Below are 17,317 nucleotides of genomic sequence, written 5' to 3'. Positions count from 1 at the left end.
ATGTTTGATTTATATTTCAGTTCTTAGAAAGTAAAGTGTAAGTATTATATATTCTTGCAGAGTTTGAGAATCACTGCTGATATAGAGCAAGATTAATTAAATAATTTTCTTGAGTAGATGACAATCCTGTTCCCTAAAAGTTAGATAAATAAGGATAAACATATGCAAGTGGTAGTTCTTGCTGTAAGATGGTACAACACAGCAAGTTAGTGGGCCAAAGACTAATTTGCTCTTCCCCTGTGGAGAGAAAAAACAATATTTTCATTGGGTCATCCTCTCATTAGTTTTCTCATTACAAATGTTGACAGCCACAGAAACTGAGGAGGCCAAAGGCTGAGGTCCAGATGATCAAAGGTATTTAGGCACCTACAGATGCATATTAGTGCCTACTGAGATTTTAAAGCACCAGAGCAGGTTAGGTGCCTAAGTCCCATTGAAATCAATTGTTAAATAATAATAAAGACTGGGGAAGATTTGTGTGTCAAACAAGTAGCTAGGGTTTGATTTACAGCAAAGACTATAGATCAGATGTTCTAAGACAGTCTGGAATCATTGTCACTTAGATACATCTTCCATTTTCTGAGGAAAGTTAATTTATTATGACACAGAGAAAACAACACAAATTGGAGACCAAAGGTAAAATGCTTTCTCCAGTGAAGTCAAACTGCTACATTCTCTGCATATATATGTCTTAGGTTTCAGGAATGGATTCTCTATCAGCATCAAATGGCAACTTTACTCTCGACCTTTTCAAAAAGCTGAATGAATCTAATAAAGGCAAAAACATTTTCTTTTCCTCTTGGAGTATCTCAGCTGCTCTGGCCATGACTTATGCGGGTGCAAAAGGTAACACTGCAACCCAGATGGCTGAGGTAGGTAGTGAAATTGGACTGTGCCACATACATTTTGCGATATGATAAATGAATTCTACACATGCCACAGCCACCTGATATCACAGTATTTAAGATTACAGCCTTGAAGGAATGGTGAATGGAAATGCTGGGTAGGAAATAACTAATTCACTGCAATTTTCACTCATTTCAGAGTTCCCCACCCAGTTTTACAAGGAAAAAATAACCTGCTGGTAACTGTACCCTAGTGTTCTGTTCCAAGGGAAAGCTAAAATGGAACCATTGGGGCAGTTCCTTGTAAAGGTGAGTTCCAGGTGGCATATAGCCAGAGTAGGCAGCTTCTGTCCCTCTTGGCATGACAGCTGAGGTGAAAGGGGGCTTGGTCAGAACATATTGATCCTGGGCCAGTTGAATGGCTCCTAGTAAGGTATTGCCTCACCTTCCCTGGGCTGAAATCTCCTTTGTTTACATCAGTTTGCAGGAATCCAACTGGTTGAGGGAGGAAACATCCCCGACTCATACCTTGACTAGCCTCATCACCTCACTTTCTCCCCTACTTCCCTGAGTGTGGCTGTTGATTTGCAACATTGGAACTGCTCTAATAGTTTGGAACCTGATCTTCTGTGATGGAAGGGAGGGCTACTACCTCATTTCTCAACACCCCAACATTCAGTTAACTAAGATGCCTGTAAAGTGTTAAACCCAGAGATAGTGGGTCTCTGAAAATCTCCAGGAAGCGTTGTCAAGAAGCCAGGTGAACCAAAGGCTAGAAAGGGGAATTTCTGTATTGGAGCAGAGATTTGCTTTGGCAGTACTATTGTGAGGCCAGAGGAGAGATAACTGAGATGAAATAAGCCAGGAACCTGGTATGAAATTCAGAAAGGGGATGTTTAGTTAAATGTGATCAGGTTATTTTTTAGTTTTGGGTTTGGTTTGCGTGCCTTCTCTGGCTGATGTAGCTCCCTGTACACTGTAACTTTTAAACTGAATCCCCGGGAAGTAATTCTCTGTGCTTTAAACTACCTAATTTAGCTGCTCTGTAACATCTAACAACCAAGCTTACTTCCAAAGTATGTTTCTTTGTTTTGTTAATCATGTTACTTTTTAAGACTATGATCTGATTCCTGTATCCTAGAAAGCAAGAAGTTCTGGTGCACCTGCCTGTGACTGTGACTGAAAGGCAAACTAGTCAAAAACTCATGGGTTGTTTCTGAGCTATCTCCTGAGGTAGGGTGAAGAGCTTGGAGATGTCCTGCTGGGAGATATCTGAAGTGTGTAATATTTCTGAGTTCTCAAAGCGGTGTTCGCACTTGGCTGGTGGCAGCAGATCACCATAGGGTCAGGGCATCTGTGAGCTTGGGGAGTGTTTTTAAGCAGAAACTGTTAGTGGCAGGGTACTTTAAGTTCTTATACCTATCTCATAGAGCTGGAAGGGACCTTCGGAGGTCATCAAGCTCAATTCCCTGCACTCACAGCAGCACCCATCACCATCCTTGGCAGATTTCTTTTTTAAATCTATTTGCCCCAACTGGATTGAATTCCCACTCCTCGGTTTAGAAGGCTAAAGCCTCCCCTCAACTGGAAGTGTCAGGTGGGAGGTCACTCTTGACACTTTCCATTTTAGCTTTCCCTTTGAACAGAACATTCCATTTAACATTATTTTAAGCATGTATCTTAGATGTGAATATTAGTTTTTGCACATAAATAAATCCCATTACTGAGAGCCTGGCTTGGTTCTTCCATACCTCTTCCCAGATAGCCTGCTTATACTCACTCCTGAAACCATTTCGGTTTAGGCCTATATCAGTCTATTTCCATTTGCCTTCATTTTGTTAATAAAAATGAGAAGGTTGCATCACCACTGTAATTTGCAGTGGCCATACTTGAATTGCGTGGTTGCTGCTTCTGTCTATGCTTTAGCCATGAGTTTACAATTTGATAGTTCTCTTGTTTCACCTTTACGGCCATCGGGACAGATTAAGAACAGGAGGGCTCTGGGACATCGCAGTCCCAAGGGCCCCGCAATATATTAAAATATTAATGTAATGTCATTATTTATTCTTTAGAATCTATTCATGCTTATTATTACTCATGACTCATAATAAAAGTAAACTTAATTTTAAAATAAGTGTGCCATGACACATTTCTTTTGTTCCATTAAACTGAATTATTTAAACAAAATGGAGCTATGGAGCCTGGGGGCCCCTCACGCCTGGTGGCCCTGCGGCAACTTCCCCTTTTGCCCTTATGCTAATTTGCCACTGATGACCATTCAGCATATTATGCAACTAATCTTCATTGCCTCTTTGTAACCATTAGGTCAGCACTGGGCCTTTTTATGTTATACAGATGTAACACACCAGTGATGACCAATAATAAGTATGGAGTAATAATAAATGGCTGAAATTATCATGAATTTTGTTTGGTCTGACCACACGTTCAAGTTAACATCCATCCGACTCTTAATAGTGGCCTATTAACCTAATGGTACGCCTGTGTGATTATGACATGGATCTCAGTTACATTCAAACCTTCACTGAAAATCATAGATATAGGATCCTTAGCAGGCTAATTAGTAACCAGTACTGAGAGTAACTAGAATAAATTTAACATTTTGACAAATAGGTCACTAGAAATCAATTTGTGTGCACATTTTTCTTTGTTTTCTTCAAGTATATTTGATATCTTTACAAACTCTGCTTTGCAGGTCCTTCATTTTAAGAAAACTTCAGGAAGCAGAAGCTGTTCTCAGGTGACAAGTACATCTCGTAGAAGGCCAAAAAAGAGGAAGATGGTATTTTTTAAAACAAAAATCTTACAGAAAGAAGTCCACAACTCTTCTGGGAGCAGGAAAGTTCAATGGCGGCACTAGTTTGAATAGTGCTATCATAAGCTGTGTCTACACGTGCACGCTATTTCGAAGTAGCGGCACTAACTTCGAAATAGCACCCGTTGCGGCTACACACGTCGTGCGCTATTTCGAAGTTAACTTCGACGTTAGGTGGCGAGACGTCGAAGTCGCTAACCTCATGAGGGGATCGGAATAGCGCCCTACTTCGACGTTCAACGTCGAAGTAGGGACCGTGTAGACGATCTGCGTCCCGCAACGTCGAAATTGTGGGGTCCTCCATGGCAGCCATCAGCTGGGGGGTTGAGAGACGCTGTCTCTCCAGCCCGTGCGGGGCTCTATGGTCACCGTGTGCAGCAGCCCTTAGCCCAGGGCTTCTGGCTGCTGCTGCTGCAGCGGGGGATTCATGCTGCATGCACAGGGTCTGCAACTCGTTGTCGGCTCTGTGTATCTTGTGCTGTTTAGTGCAAGTGTGTCTGGGAGGGGCCCTTTAAGGGAGCGGCTGGCTGTTGAGTCTGCCCTGTGACCCTGTCTGCAGCTGTGCCTGGCACCCTTATTTCGATGTGTGCTACTGTGGCGTGTAGACGTTCCCTCGCTGCGCCTATTTCGATGTGGTGCTGCGCAACGTCGATGTTGAACATTGACGTTGCCAGCCCTGGAGGACGTGTAGACGTTATTCATCGAAATAGCCTATTTCGATGTCGCCACATCGAAATAGGCTACTTCGATGTAGGCTTCACGTGTAGACATAGCCACAGTCTGTTTTGAGCCTACATTGCCCGTTGCCCTAAAAAATCATGGTTAACAATAAATTAAGGTGATTTAAGTGCAAAACAAACTCACTCAAACTTCAAAGGCAGGAAAGACATCTTGGTTCCCACTCCTGAACATCAATGCAACATGATGCTGAGTCTACTCCTGCTCAGAACACTCCCTTCCACTTTACACACATATAGATGTGCACCTCTTCTCCCCACACATTTTCTCTTCCTCTGACTCATGTTGTAATTCAAATCTGAACTCTAACCTCAGAGACTGGGTAGTTATAGACAGATCCTACAGACACGTGCAATTGTGAAGTGCATGATATGTTGACTTGAAAAGGAAAAGCATCATGTGGACATTAAGGTGGGAGAAGGGTATGTGAAAATATGTTGAGTATGGGGGGGATTTGGAAAGGGCCTGTGTGAAGGTAGAAGAATGGCCAGGTGCATGAGGTGCTGGAGATATGATGGAGGACATGATGGCCCTTTTACCCCCTCCAAATCATCAGATTCATTCTGATGAATCTCCCTTGGTTCATTAGACCAGAATGCGAGCTGCTGGAGTTCTTCTCCTCCTCACAGAGTTCTAAGGACAAGTCCCTAACCTCTCATGATGTTGGGAGTGGGTCAGGAATAGGGATGCCTCTCTCAAAAGCTCCTGTGCCAGGATTTTCTGCAGGTGAATCAACTGTAATTCCTCAACAGGGAGTCCCTGGCTGCTAAAGTAAGGATGCTTTGTTAGACAAGATCTGCTGCCTTTTAAGACAAATAGAGGCCTCTATCTCTTACCAATTTACACACCTTTTCTATCCCTTTGTAAAGGCACCCTATTGCTGCTTCTAGTGCTGAGCAATGTTCCCTCTAATCTTTTCCACTGATGTGCAGAAAAAATGTGTGCACTAAGGCATGTGCAAATGTGTATTATCATGAGAGGAGGGAAAGCTCAGTGATTTGAGCATTAGCCTGCTAAACCCAGGGTTGTTGTGAGCTCAGTTCTTGAGGGGACTATTTAGGGGTCTAGGGCAAATAGATTTTTTTTTCTTAAAAGGGATGATACTTGGTCCTGCTTAAGAGTGCAGGGGACTGGACTCAATGACCTCCAAGGTCCCTTCCAGTTCTATGAGATGTGTATCTCCATATATATTTTATTTACATTTAATAAAAACACAAAACGTGGCTGCGGATGCTCTGCTAATCCACTGAGTGGCATTTGAATTTTTCCTGCATGGCCACACAAGTGCACAGCTTACAGGAAACACTACTGAGGGAAAACTAATCCTTATCCCCAAACAGGTGTGCTCCATCAGAGATGTGCTCTCCAGAGCTGTGACCCTGTTTTGAGTATTAGGAGTCTTCACGGCTCAGCTTTGAGTCCCTCCTGAGATGCAGCACTAAGTACTCCCCAGATGATGTTTGGAGCAAGGGAGCAACTGACCTGCTAACTATCCAATAGAAACAATTAATCTGACTACAGACAGTTCAGTCAAATGCAGAGTCAGTAAACTAGAAAAACAAAGGAATCCCTTTCCCAGTAATTTCTGTCAAGTGTAATCATTTTGGGAAGATACAACATTTTCTAAGAACAGGAATGTGATTTTTAAATTCATTGTACCTCTTTTAAAGGAAACTGAGGACTGCAACGCTGAAGACATCCATTCTGAGTTCCAAGCATTAATCTCTTTAATCAACAAACCCCAGACTTCTTACTTGCTTAAAACTGCCAACAGACTGTATGAGGAACAGACTTACCCATTCCATAGTGTAAGTTGAATATTTTTATTAAGCTGAAGAGAAAGTTTTGAAAGGTATTTATGATGCTCAATACTGATCAAAATTCAAGACTATTAACAGAGCTGTTTGACCATTTTCCAGAGGAGCAATTTATTCATAGGAAATGTTGATGTGATAAAAAGGGAATGTTTTGCGGGAACATATAGCTTTGCCTAAATTTCTTATAAAAACGTATCAAAACTCTTAATTTCAATACAATCAAAGAGCTTTGTTTTGATTTTATTAGCTTGACTGTTATATTATAGAGGCTGTGTCTACACTATGAGATAAAATTGAATTTAATTCAGTTAACTTGACTTTACCACGTGACTGTCTTCACTGTAAATGTCATTAGCTCACTTTTGGGTGCACTAATCTTGAGATTACAAAATTGCAGTTACCTGATGGGTATTGCATCAAGCTCGAATTCAGAAGTTCAATTAAAGGCCAGTGTGGAAGTGCCACATCTTAAAATCGAATTTAAGAGGTGCCCCATATGTAACCCTCAGTGCTCCGCTCTGGCACTGGCCCCTGCTCTCAAGTAACAGGAAGAGCCTGAATTTCCAAGCAGTAGCAGCGAGCCTTTAGCTGTGGGCTCATATTAGTATGACACCCTGGGAAATGGCTTCTTTTTTTCTGTGCTGTTAGCAGTGTGAGTGCATCTGCCCATTCAAATAGCCCCTGCAGGGATTTTGTGACTCTGTCGGTACGCTTGCTATTTTTTTTTTGCACTGCCTGGTGCCAGCCCGTCCTACCGTATCACGTGTCAACAAGGCTGTGCTGGGGTCGTGCTTGCATAACACGCCCAGAAACTTCTCACTGGTTTACATTTGGGTGTGAGCCCCCTTCCCTACCCCACAGGCATCACACAGTCTGGGTCTTTCCCGAGCTCAGGCACATCGTGGGGTAGCCCCCAACCCAACCTGATAAAAGGATATGCCCGCTGTTCAGTGCTGGCAATGATGCCAGTTGTGTGGGAAAGAGAGGGCTTTGCTGCCACTATGGGGAAGCCTCCCCCAGGGGTTAAGTTACTGGGGGCTTTTTGCGCCATGAGGAAGGAACAGCTCAACTGGTCATCCAGCGACACACCCCCCTGCTTGGCCCATACCTGGGCTTGCTTCTGCCGCCAGGGAAAAGTGTACCGCGGTGGCTAAGGGGCTTGCTGCAGATGGGGGAGAATACTTTAACTAGTCATCCAGTGACACCGCCCCTCCTTGGCCCATACCTGGGCTTGCTGTCGCCAAGGGAAGCCAACAATTCTTTTTTCTGTGATGATGGGAAGTGGGATGGATGGCCAGTTGAGAATACAGTCACTGAACCTGTGTTGTCAATGTAGTTTAGGGGGAAACCAAAAATTCTTTCCTTCTACATTCTTCTCAATCTAACATTCCGGGCCCTTGCATTATTTTCAGGGATCACTTTTCATCAGTGATGGGAGGTGGGATGGATGGTCAGTTGAGAACACAGTCATTGCATGCAAACCTTACAGTGCATTGGAAAGCCAACACCCCTTTCCATTAACAATAACGTATGGGGAAACCAAAAATTCTTTCTTTCTTCCTACATTTTTCCCCCTGCATTATTTTCAGGGATCACATTTCGGCAATGATGGGAGGTGGGATGGATGGCCAGTTGGGAATACAGTCGCTGCACCTGTGTTGGCAATGTGATGTGTGGGGAACCAAAAATTCTTTCTTGTAATTTTGAGGGTCTCTGTATTATTACCAGGGATTGACATATTCTCAGGTATAGGGAGGGGAATGATCAAAATGCAATGTAAGAAGATGACATCAAGACCAGCGAGCACACCCAGAATGCTACAGGGATGAGGGAACTGTGAGATAGCTTCCCACAATGCACTACTGCAACAGTCAATGTTAGCCGATATGTGTGTGGCAGCAATTACTTGACTTTATGGGGAGCATGGTGTGAAGTTAGGACGGTCAAAATCAAACTTATAAATTCCAAAATTAGAAAATCAATATAAATAAATTCAAATTTATCTCATAGTGTAGATGCAGCCAGAGTATACTTTTCCCTTATTATATTTTATATTACATACTGTTAAAAGAATAAAATTGAAACAAAGCACTTCAACCTTATTAAAATTTAATTTTTTCATGCATTCTCAAGGTCAGAAGGGGACAGAGTGATCACCTAGGCTGTGTCTGCACTAGAACAATCTGTCGACAAAAGTTTCTGTCAGAAGATATTTTCTGACAAAACTTTTGTGAGCAGATCGTAGCCATACTGCCAAGCTGACTGAAAGCACGATCTGCTCCATCAACAGTGGCCAGACTGCCCAGCCACTCTGTTGACTGAACAGCCAACTAGAAGCACAACAGACAGGTTTGCCTGATGTCCTGGAAACCCTGTCTGTTGACCGAGGGCCCCCTGAAATGTCCAGACTGGCTTTGTCGACAGAATCTGTCGACTAAGGCTACGTCTACACTAGCCCCAAACTTCGAAATGGCCACGCAAATGGCCATTTCGAAGTTTACTAATGAAGCGCTGAAATGCATATTCAGCGCTTCATTAGCATGCGGGCGGCCGCGGCACTTCGAAATTGATGCGCGTCACCGCCGCGCGGCTTGTCCCAACGGGGCTCCTTTTCGAAAGGATCCCTCCTACTTCGAAGTCCCCTTATTCCCATACTACTTCGAAGTAGGCAGGATCCTTTCGAAAAGGAGCCCCGTCGGGATGAGCCGCGTGGCGGCAAGGCGCGTCAATTTCGAAGTGCCGTGGCCGCCCGCATGCTAATGAAGCGCTGAATATGCATTTCAGTGCTTCATTAGTAAACTTCAAACTGGCCATTTGCGTGGCAGTTTTGAAGTTTGGGGCTAGTGTAGACACGGCCTAAGTGTTCTGTCTCATGGGGAAGCTGCAGAACACTGTGGACAGAAGTGCCACATTCTGTCAATTTACCGTCCACAGAATGCCTTGGGAATGTGGAAGCTCCATGGGTTTTGTTGGCAAAATGCTCTAGTGTAGACATAGCTTTAGTGTCTGACCAGTTATACAATAGAGGCCATAGAAAAACTCCAAAATAATTCTTAGAACAAATATTTTAGAAAAATATCCAGTCCTGATTTTAAAATTATCGGTGAGGGAGAATCCACCCTGAGCCTTGGTAAATTGTTCCAGTGAGTAATTACTCTCCCTGTTAAAAATTTACAATTTATTTTTAATCTCAATCTGTCTAGCTTCAACTTCCAGCCATTGGCTTGTATTACATCTGTCTCTGCTACACTGAAGAGCTCACTATTAAATATTTCTTCCCCACGTGGGTGCTTACAGAATGTAATCCAGCCACCTCTTAACCTTCTGTTTGTTATGGTAACTAGATTGAGCTCCTTGAGTCTATCCCTATAAAGGAATGTTTTCTAAACCTTCCACCATTCTCATGGCTCTTTTCTAAACCCTAATTTGTCAATATCCTTCTTGAATTGTGGGTACCAGAACTGAATACAATATTGCAATTATCCTCTTGCTATCATTTTGATATTTTCTAAATGATTTTTTCAGAATGATCCTTTCACAGGAAATTTCAAAATGTTAACCTTTTTCAGATTTGGGATGAAAGAAAATTTCAAAATGTGGGAATTTCCAGTGGAGTTGAAATTCTGAGACTCAACCTTCAGTAGTTATTAAGTGTAATGTACCATAGAACTTATTTTTAAATTTTAGCTAGTTGAATCTTACTCTTTTTAGTATGTATTAAAGTAATCATGTTCTGTAGCAATCTAATATTTTTAAGTAATGCCAATTTCAGTTAATTTTAAGAGCAAATTCTCTCTCCTATCTTTCAGGAATACATAGATTTTGTTAAAAAATATTACCATGCAGGGCCACAAGCAGTAAACTTTAAAAAAGCTGCAGAACAAGTCAGAAAAGAAATCAATTCCTGGGTTGAAAGCCAAACTGAGGGTAAGCTAAGGATTAATAATGACAACTTTGCTTTTCTTTCACTCATTCCTTTTGGGTAGTAACAGAGAGCAAACTGTGCTAGTTTATATACTATCAAAACAAAAAAGCAGTCAAGTAACACTTTAAAGACTAACAAAATAATTTATTAGGTGATGCGCTTTCGTGGGACAGACCCACTTCTTGAGACCATAGCCAGACCACAACAGACGAAAGCTCACCTAATAAATTATTTTGTTAGTCTTTAAAGTGCTACTTGACTGCTTTTTTCCTTTTGGGTAGGTGGATGTGTTTTCACACAAGCTCCTCCTGTAGTCAGGCACTAGTTGGGCTAATGTGGCAATTGAGGAGGGAGAGGCAGCAGGTGGACAAATGGACAGTTGAACAACTTCAAGTGCCTGATCCAGAAGTTTTTTGAATTCATGGAAAAGACTCCCAATGATTTCAATGAGTTCTGGATAAAATCCTAAAAGAAAGAAGAGAGTTGTGTTTTGAACCTGATTTCCTCTAAAGAATCAATAACTCCTGCAGGACCTCTGGCCTCGGGGTTCTCCATCACTGCTAGAACTACTGGAGCAGAATTTATGGCCACGGACTCCCTAGTTCATGAGCCTAATTCTTTGTAGCTTTGCCCCTTGCATTATCTTTTACGCCTGTGAAAAGGAGGGTGAAATGGGTATAAAATACTACCCTTCTGAGCTGGCAGAATTTTCCACCTGCTATCAACAAGTATAAAATGACTCTATAAGGAGCAAAGAAGTGAAGATTCAGAATATGTATTTTTAAGCTGTTGTATTTTTAAACTCCTTTCTAACATCAACTTGTGCCACAATAATAAAGGTGGTTTTAGAAATGGGTTTACATTAATTCCGTCTGGAAAATCACACAGGGATTGGGGGTTCTGAAGCACATACATCCTCTCATACTGCACTGGAATAAAAGCACTCTTTTTCTCCTTCTGAAAGGGAAAATCCAGAATCTGTTGCCTAGAGGTGCTGTTGATCCCAACACTGCACTGGTCCTGGTTAACGCCATTTACTTCAAGGGAAAGTGGAAACAGAGATTTATGAATGAAAACACTTCCGAGATGCCCTTCAGACTGAGCAAGGTATATCCCATCAATGTTCACACTATTGAATAGCAAGAAATGAATGAATGGACATCTTTCACACACAGTTCACACACAGCTATGCCTAAAGTAAATAACAGTGACAATTTTAATATATATTGAGTAAATCTACCACATTTTATAAGCAAATGTTTGACAAATGGGCTTTAGCTTGCAGTGGATCCTGTTGGCTGTGTCTACACTACCTTCCTACTTCGAAGGGAGGATGGTAAGTAGGGTGTCGGGAGATTACTAATGAAGCGCTGTGGTGCATATGCAGCACTTCATTACGCTAAATCTCCCCTGCGGCAACTTTGCAGTGTCAAACTTCGCAGTGCTGGCCTGTGTGTAGCTGCAGGTCAGCCACGGGTACTTTGAAGTGCCTGCGCTACTGTGAAGTCCCTTTACTCCTCTTTGAAGTATTTGTGGCTGACCTTTGAAGTTGCTGTGGGGGAGATTTAGCCTAATAAAGTGCTGCATATGCACCACAGCACTTCACTAGTAATCTCCCATCACCCTAATTACCATGCCCCCTTTGAAATTGGGGGCTGGTCTAGACAGCCTATGTAAATGGATGGAGCTTCTTAGGCCTTTCACCATAAGGTACACTTTCCAATCCTTTAATCCTTTTTGTGGCTCTTTTTTGAATCCTCTCCAATTTACCAACCTCTTCTTGAAGTGCAGACAGCAGGACTAGACACAATATACCTGCAGCCGTTGTACTAGCGCCACATATCACAATAGCCTTTTTGGTTACAACGTGGCACTGAGAGTTTATGCTCAGCTTATGATCAACCATGACTCTCCACGTCTTCTTCAGCATAAGGCCCCATGGCCTATACTCTTTACTCCCAGATGTATGACCTTACACTTGACCACGTGAAATGGATATTGGTTGCTTGCATCCAGCTTACCAAGAAATCCAGACTGCTCTATAGTGGAGAGGAGAGGTTACTGTTATTTACCATTCCCTCGATCGTTGTGTGATCTGCTAACTTCATTAGAAATTATTTTATGTGTTTTTTCCAAGTAGGGGACCCAATAGACTCTGTAGGGCCCTAAGCAAGTGTGTATGAGGGGGGAGCACCTCATTTCCGGAAGGGACAGGCGGGAGGATGGAAGGGGCAGGGCTGAGGGCAGCTGCCCTCAGTGCCAGCCAGAACACACACCCAGAATTCCTACCCCTCCACCCCCAATTCTTAGCACTGCCTGGAGTACACGGTGCAATGCTCCATCAGCAATTTAAAGGGCCCAGGACTCTGACCGCCACCACTGTTGAATCACTGGGCATGAGGCAACTGCCCCCTCTGCTCCTCCCTGTTGGCAGACCTATTTCCAAGTCATAGAGCCAAGAACCGACCCCTGTGGAACCCCTTGTTGATAACTCTGCTTAACCTTACATTTTGAGAGCTATCATTTGAATAGTTTTTAATCCATCTAATGGCTGTCATGCTGATTTCATTCCAGTTTATTAATCAAGATGTCATGAAGTACTATTCAAATGCAAACAAAAGTCTTCTATATAAACGCCATTACTTTTATCTATCACACTTGTAATCTCTTAAAAATTAGCATGTTAGTTTGCCAGGATTTATTTTCTACACACCCATGTTGATTGGCATTAGTTGTATTTCCCTCCTTTGCTTCTTTCGTAATCAAATTCAATATTAGCCCTTCCATTATTTTGCTCACTGTTGATGCCACACTGACAGGCATATGGTCATCGAGAGACAACTCATTTACTCCTTTTTAATATCAGGACAATATTCACTTTCTTTCAGTCCTCTGGAATTTCCCCCGTTTTCCAAAACATATGAGAAATCAGCATTCATGGTCCACAATCTTTCACTGCTAAGCTATCAGAGTCAGCCAAAGGCAGTGCCGTTCTGTTTTGCCAGGGTGGAGAAGAGACCACAGCAGTCACTGCATGCAATGACTTCATTCTCCTTGTATTTAAAAGTTCTCCAGAATTCTTAGCGTTGGGAGCTATGAACCTTCCACCCTGATCTGTCTCCCTAGCCCTATCTTCATAATGGAAACAAATATCAGGAAACGCACTGAGGTAGTCCTTGCAGAATTTTCAGGATTCTCTGCCCCACCTTGGGTGAGTTATTATGCATGCACGGGAGAAGAGTGAAAGATCAGTCCAGCAAACAGTGCTTTCAGACAAAGACCCCTAAGACAATTAATATTTTCTCACAAATGAAGCCCTATTAAGCCATGCAATCATCTTTGGTTCATAAAACTGTTTAAACTTTTATTCTTATTTTTTCCTGAAGCCAGTCACGCACATTGACTGATAATGCACATTTTTCACAGAAAGAAATAATATTTCTTTTCTCATGGAGATATATAATTTCACAGACCAAAACTAAACCAGTGCAGATGATGTTCCTGAAAGATACATTTTCAATATGCGACTTGGAAACAATGAAGGTCAAAATTGCTGAGCTTCCATACGTCAATGATGACCTCAGCATGCTCATCCTATTACCAGATGACATTGAGGATAAATCTACTGGTCTGGAACAGGTAAAATCATTACACCGTACTTCTGTTACATGGAAGTGGCATCTAATGTTCCTTCCATGTGAGACAGCTGTGGGATAAAAGCTCAGTATCAGTTTAGTAACATCCTGTATATTAATATATGCAGCTGTAAACAAGGGCATGGCATACATTTTTGGAAGCAGAACAGGAATTGGGAAGTGAAACTGAATAATTCTGACAATAACATGACCATTCAGTGTGTGTCAGAGAGAGGCACATGGAGGAAGCAGGCAGGCAGGCAGCCACTTTGAGCAGCGTGAGGCTGCCCCCTCCCAGTGGGACAGGCTGCAGGCCACTATCAAAGGCTTGGCAGGCTGAATCTTGCCCACCCCTGGTTCTAGGCTGCATCTTCATTATGAGATGAGTTTGAAATTAAAGCAGTTAGCTCGATATTGCCATGACTGTCTTCACTTTAAATACCGTTAGCCCGACTCAGGGATCATTAATAGCGATATTACAATATCATTGGTACCTGCCGGGTGTAGTGTCAAACTCGAATTTAAAATTTTGAATAAAGGCCAGTGTGGAAGTGCTACACCTTAAAATCAAATTTATTAGCCTCCAGAGGTGTCCCATATGTAACCCACAGTGCCCCTCAGTGCTCCACTCTGGTTTCTGCTCTCCAGGTGCTCAGGATTTAGGTAACAGCAAGACCATGAATTTCAAATAGGGACCAGGAAGCCTGTGGCTGTGGGCTCATGTTTGTCTGAGAGCCTGAGAAATGCCTGCCTTCCTTTGCTATTAGCACTGTGAGTGCATGTACCCATTAAAATAGTCCCAGCATAGAGTTCATAGTTCTGCCTCTACACTTGTTATTTTTTTCTCCACTGACTGGTGCCAGCCGCTGTCCTGCTGCACCACATGGCAACAAGGCTGTTGTGGGGGTTGTGCTTGCATAAGAGGCTGAAAAACTTCTTCTCAGTGGTTTACATTGTGCATGACCCCCCACTTCATCCCCCCACAAGTGCCACACTGTCAGGGTCTATCCTGCACTCAGCCACATCACATGGGTAACCTCCAACTCAGTAAAAGGATGTGCCTGCCATTCAGTGCTGACCATGCTGCCAGGTGGCACCATGTCCTAGCTTTTGTGCAGTTAGGGCTCCAAGGGTGGGAAAGAATTTTGTGGACTTGCAGCCGCCATGGGGAAGTCTCCCCTAGGGGCTAAGATATTCGGGGGGGACTATTTCAACTAGCTCCTCACTGAACCCTCCCACACGCCCCTAGCAAGGGACCAGTGGGGCTTGCTACCACTGGGGGTGAAGTGTCCCCTGGCAGCTAAAATACTTGGGGGCACGCTGCTGCCAGAGGGAAGTCTCCTACCCCCAGTGGATAAGATATTCGGGGTGATTACTTCAACCATTTCAGCCGGCTCTGCAGCCGCAGACCACAGCACACTCCCCCCCACCAAACCCCGCCAAAAATATTTTCAGGAACTCACTGTCCATTGCAGACAACTTCTGGTTTGATATTTCTGTCATAAAATCCTTTTCCTAACATTTCTTACCTGTCTTCCTGCTTTGACCCCCTCAGAAACACAGCAGGGAGGGCTAGCTGAGATTCCTGTTTCAGTTATAAGTTCAGTGTGCAAGATTTCACTGCCATCCTGTGTTGGCAATGTCTGTGTAGTGAAAAGGAAAGACAAAAATCTTGTTTCCTAGACTTTTCTATCCTCTTTCTTCTAACTTTGAGAATACGGTCAGTCCCTGTGTTATTTTCAGGGATCGGATGCAACAACGGGAGGGGGGACACTCAGTGGATGGCCAGTTGAGAACACAGTTACAGAAGAAAGATTGCTGTTAACTTTTTTCCCATCTCTGTGGATGCCTCACCTTCCTTCCTTCCAACGGGAAAAATGGACGTTTGCTTATCACAGGAGGGGAATGAAGAAAATGCAATGTGGGAAGATGATGTTAAAAACTAGCGAGTAATGCTATGGGGATGAAGGAACTGTGGGACAGGCTCCCAAACACCCTACTGCAACAGTTGACGTTTGCCAATTGAGTGTGGCAACAATAAGTTGATTTTGTGAGGAGCACGTACTGAGGTGAGGCTAGTCAAAATCGAATTTATAAATTCCAGAATTATAAAATCAATATTAATAAATTCAAATTTATCTCATAGTGTAGACACAGCCATGTTTCAGATGTGATGCTCAGGGAAAAAATAACCTTTAGTGAAGAAGGAGAAAGCTTATAGTAAAGGGATAACTGGTTTTGATATGTGCATATCTTGTGGATTCCATATTATCATACCTATATTTAGGGAACACATGATTCTCTGCTGTGATAGGCAGGATGTTCAGCACTCCGTTGGGACAGCTACATTGAGTGGACATACAGAGCTTGCTATACATTAGGTAGTGAGTACTCTAACAAGAATTCCACGCTGAAGTTTTTCACTTCTTTTGTCCTGTGTCTGTTGTCTGGGTAGGACCGAGTGGATCACAATCTGACTCTGGGTGCATGCAGTTAATGCCCTTCCAAGCACTGTACTCCCAGTTTTCTGTACTCTGTTTATTTTGGTAGCTAGTGAAATAAGTAATTAGTAACTCACCTTGCAAGGAACTAAACTCTACACAGTAGGTGCTGAGTGCTTTCAGCTCATGGGGAACAGAGATCACGACACCATGAAAAATCAGATGCTCCCTTTACAACCACATCAGGGCCAGGATCATATCCTCTTATTTGTCTGCAAAACTCCAGTCACACCAGTAATATATAGTTGTAATGGACAAGTCTCCCATACTGGCACATGCAGATAGTTTGTTAACATTAATGGTGGTTATGTATGAGCATAAGAGGGGAACATTCCCCGGCATCTTTAAATATATTAAAAAAAAAAAAAAAAAAAAAAAGCTTTGCTCAGTGCTCCCAATCCTGCATGTCAGCTCCCCTCCCATTTAGCTAATTGGAGCATAAGACGCTTAGCACGTTGTAGGATCAAACCCTATTGCATACAGCACACCCTGTAATGATGGCAATAAGCCTGGGTAGTAGCTGTGCGTTTCATGCCTTTATGACAAGCTTTTTCATATGCTAATGATTTCATTTTTGTTCTTTGATTGTCTAATTCTTGCTTTTTTAACTAACTGTAGCTAGAGAAGGAATTGACCTATGAGAAATTATCCAACTGGACCAGCCCAGAAATGATGAAGAAGACAGAAGTGAAGTTGTCTCTGCCCAGAATCAAGCTGGAAGAGAGCTACAATCTCAAGCCCACTTTGAGCAGTATGGGGATGCCAGATGCCTTCAATCATAGCCAAGCTAACTTCACAGGGATGTCTGAGGATAACGATCTGTATTTGTCCGAAGTTTTTCACAAGTCCTTTGTTGAGGTCAACGAAGAGGGCACCGAGGCTGCAGGTGCCAGTGCAGGTGTTGTAGTAGTGAGAACATCCACCAATCCTGTAAGATTTACAGCAGACCACCCTTTTCTCTTCTTCATCAGGCACAACACAACCAAAAGCATCCTCTTCTTTGGCAGATTCTGCTCCCCCTAG

General features: G+C 42.9%; 1 protein-coding gene across 3 annotated transcripts; it reads left to right on the top strand.

The window, feature by feature from the left end:
• The first annotated feature begins 704 nt into the window (after positions 1 to 704).
• LOC142008677 (serpin B10-like) lies at positions 705 to 17,317 on the top strand. 3 transcript variants are annotated; one of them, XM_074985933.1, is made up of 7 exons: positions 705 to 872; positions 3,559 to 3,645; positions 6,087 to 6,224; positions 10,043 to 10,160; positions 11,123 to 11,265; positions 13,630 to 13,797; positions 16,913 to 17,317. In XM_074985933.1, the coding sequence occupies exons 1-7, from the start codon at positions 705 to 707 to the stop codon at positions 17,315 to 17,317; spliced, it is 1,227 nt and encodes a 408-aa protein (XP_074842034.1). The 3 variants fall into 3 exon arrangements, with proteins under 3 accessions (XP_074842034.1, XP_074842036.1, XP_074842035.1); XM_074985935.1 differs by lacking the exon at positions 3,559 to 3,645 and adding an exon at positions 1,585 to 1,605 and having other exon boundaries at positions 705 to 876; positions 6,112 to 6,224; XM_074985934.1 differs by lacking the exon at positions 3,559 to 3,645.

Source organism: Carettochelys insculpta, chromosome 2, assembly GCF_033958435.1.
Source record: "Carettochelys insculpta isolate YL-2023 chromosome 2, ASM3395843v1, whole genome shotgun sequence".
NCBI lineage: Eukaryota > Metazoa > Chordata > Testudines > Carettochelyidae > Carettochelys > Carettochelys insculpta.
This window is presented reverse-complemented; position numbering and strand designations above follow the sequence as displayed.